Consider the following 3,706-nt stretch of genomic DNA (forward strand, 5'->3'; position numbering starts at 1 on the left):
TATCTCCGATGTAACCGTGTCATTCGAAATTCTGATTTAGCACAAGCAGTGGGAATGCGAAGAGCATTGTTTAGAACATGTTAAACATATGAGTATATGGTCGACCAATGTGGCGGGTATTTAAATGTTGGTTTTCAAATAAAGGATATGTACAATAAGTTGGATGCATCATGCAGGGAAATTTTGTTCGACGGTGACACAAAAGCCGCACTCTCTTACTTGAAATCGAAAGGAGCAATGGATCCATAATTCTTTTGTAAGTTCAGTGTTGATGAGGAAAATAGGCTTGGTAATTTGTTTTGGAGGGACTCCACTTCACTTTTGGATTACATTGCCTATGGCGACGTCCTCATATTCGATAGCACGTACAAAACAAATGTTTATGACAAGCCCCTAGTGTTGTTTGTCGGTTCGAACAACTACCGTTCTACTGTAATGTTTGGTTGCGCATTATTGCAAGACGAGACATTTGAAACTTACAAGTGGTTATTGGAAACATTCATGGCATCCATGAAAGATAAGAAGCCAATATCAATATTGACGGATGGCGATGAGGCGATGCGTAAAGCCATTGATGATGTGTTTCCCATGTCTAACCATCGGTTGTGCTCATGGCATGTGTCAAGGAATGCACAGAATAACTTGAAGGATGATGAATTGCTAAGAAATTTTCAGGCATGTATTTGGGAACCATTTGCATTGGACGAGTTTGAGAAGAAATGGGAGGTTTTGAGGAAAAGAGCGAGTACTCCGAAACAAAAAGAATGGTTGGAAATGATGTATGCAAAAAGAGACTCATGGGCTGAATCATGTCTGAGAGGAAAGTTTTTCGGTGGTATGTGCACCACTCAACGCGTGGAGTCCATGAACAAGTATGTGATAGATTACTTGGGGAAAGGCGTGAAGTTGTTTGAATGTATTCCAGCAATTGATAGGGCTATGTTATGTTTTAGGAATACCACGGCGAAGGATGGTTTCAACGCAAAGTACTCAATACCAGTCCTTAAAACTGGATTGACAAAACTTGAGCAACAAGCTTCTCTGATTTACACGCATAGGTACTTTGTATTGGTTTGTCATGAGATCGAATCTTGTTCAGCACTCATCCATGATAATGTGATGCATAATTTTGGAGGTCGTGTATACGTATTGTCAAAATATGGTGAACCGCATAATAATTGGACTTGTGTTTACCACGGTAGGGAAAATATGCGGATAGAGTGTGGATGCCGAAAATATGAAAGTGAAGGGATCCCGTGTTGCCACCTGTTTTATGTAATGAAGTGCGGGCACCTTACGGAAATTCCTCCAGCACTCATAATGAGGAGATGGACAAAGAATGCCCAAACTGATACATGTAGGGAATTTATCAGCAAAGGCGAAGACACTACCAACGAAGTTGTAGAAATGGCGAGGTATGGAAGTTTAAGTGCTATGTCAAACAAAGTATGTTTTTATGCATCGAAGAGTGCAGATGGTTATGCCATGTTGACGAATGAGTTTAGTAGATGGGAGGGAATTTGTGAAGGCTTACGGCAAAAGGAAGAAGAGACAAGTCTGAAATTGGGTAGTGCTGAGCAATGTCCTCGAAATATTGTGAAAGATGCAAACATCGTTAGGAAAAAAGGCACTCAAGCAAGGCAGGGTGGAACGCTCAAGCGTCGACAATGTCATTTGTGTCGCGGATATGGACATACAAAGCGTAATTGCTCTCAAAGAAACTTGCATCGAAGTAGAAATGTAGGTGTGAATATCCCATTAGGTAGTGAAAGCTATCAGTATAGTTCTGATAAAGGGCCGTCCCCGGACATTAGCTACAATTATCCTAGTCAAACGGTTTCTCAATGCAAAGGCAACTATGTGGTTGATTTGTCTGGTTCTGATAGTTTTTCTACTGCAGACCCAACCGGTTCTACCCTCAACAATAACGATGATTTCTCATTCGACAATGGTGAACCTAATTCCCTATGTACTGTTTCAACCCAAAACAATTGTAGTTTTGGCACTTGGTTTACATGTAACAATTAACATTAAATGTAGATTTAGTGATGGACAAGATGTTTTCATATGATTGATATATTATTGTTTTATGTATGTATTGTTGAGAAACGGCGGTTTTATGATTTGTAAAGGGTTGGATGGAAGTTTTATGTAGGAGGCGGTGATCCGAACCACATTGCATAAAAAGGGTAAGGGAAATTATTTGAACATATTAGAATCGGTAAAGACCAATTATCTGAAAATACTTGGTATTACAAATTTGTTGGCCTGAAAGTGCGTATTACATTCCAAAATATAGCCAATTTCGTAAACGATAATTGGTTAATCCTAATTTTTAATCATATCCTAGGGTCATAATGAAATTGTTACTTGCTTTTGTTATTCTTTGCTATATACATTCATTAGCTTCGCGTTTACGGTCTGAACAGTTTTGCCCACAGCCGATTGGCATTTGCATTACAAACATGCAATTTCATGACGGTGATGCAATGCAAGGGTGACTGGGCGCAAACCCCTAATAAGGAAAAAATGGATCATATTTTTTTTGTACATGCATAATTAGACCTATTTTTTGAACTATAAATTGAAGGGCGAAATGAACCGAAATACAGAGCATGAGAAACAGTAAGGAGCAATAAGCCAAACATATTATATTACAAAAATGACCAATTATCGAAATTATGTAGTAATGGACATTGTCATGTAGCACAAATGATTTTTCAAAAGATCCCGAATTTCGTAAAACACAATGTGATTAACCCTAATATTGAATAATAGACATATGGTCATAATAAAGTATTTGCTTGGTTTTCTTTGCCTTTGCGCTATACATTAATTACATTTGCGTTTTCAAGCTATTTTTAGTTTGCACAGAACCGGTCGGCATTTGCATTGCACACATGCAATTGCATTACGGTGATGCAATGCAAGAGTGACTGTGCGCAAACCCCATAATAATGAAAAATGGATCATAATTTATTGTACATGCATAATTAGACCTATTTTCTAAACTATAAATCGAAGGGCGAAATGAACCGAAATACATAGCATGAGAAACGGTAAGGGGTAATAAGCCAAACATATTATATTACAAAAACGACCAATTATCGAAATTACGTAGTAATGGACATTGACATGTAGCACAAATGATTTTCCAAAAGATCCCGAATTTCGTAAAACACAATGTGATTAACCCTAATATTGAATAATAGACATATGGTCATAATAAAGTATTTGCTTGGTTTTCTTTGTCTTTGTGCTATACATTAATTACGTTTGCGTTTTTAAGCTATGTTTAGTTTGCACACAGCCGTCTGCATTTGCATTTCACACATGCAATTGCATGACGGTAATGCAATGCAAGAGTGACTGTGTGCAAACCCCTAATAATGAAAAATGGATCATATTTTAGTGTACATGCATAATTAGACCTATTTTTTCCTATAAATCGAAGGCCGAAATTAACCGAAATACAGAGCATGAGAAACGGTAAGGGGCAATAATCCGAACATATTATATTACAAAACGACCAATTATATGAAATTACCTAGTAATAGAAATTGTCATGTAGTGCAAATCACATTCCAAAATATCCCGAATTTCATAAACCAAAATGTGATTAACCCTAATATTGAATAATACACATAGGGTCATAAAAAAATTTGGAGGGGTTAGGGGATTTAAGTAGTTAATCATTAATTTCATC

At 37.2% G+C, this 3,706-nt stretch overlaps 1 protein-coding gene across 1 annotated transcript; it reads left to right on the top strand.

Moving 5' to 3' along the window:
• On the top strand, nt 436–2,028 carry LOC18779324 (protein FAR1-RELATED SEQUENCE 5). The gene has a single exon (XM_020562408.1). The coding sequence runs from the start codon at nt 436–438 to the stop codon at nt 2,026–2,028; it is 1,593 nt and encodes a 530-aa protein (XP_020417997.1).

This window comes from Prunus persica, chromosome G4 (assembly GCF_000346465.2).
Source record: "Prunus persica cultivar Lovell chromosome G4, Prunus_persica_NCBIv2, whole genome shotgun sequence".
Classification (NCBI taxonomy): Eukaryota; Viridiplantae; Streptophyta; class Magnoliopsida; order Rosales; family Rosaceae; genus Prunus; species Prunus persica.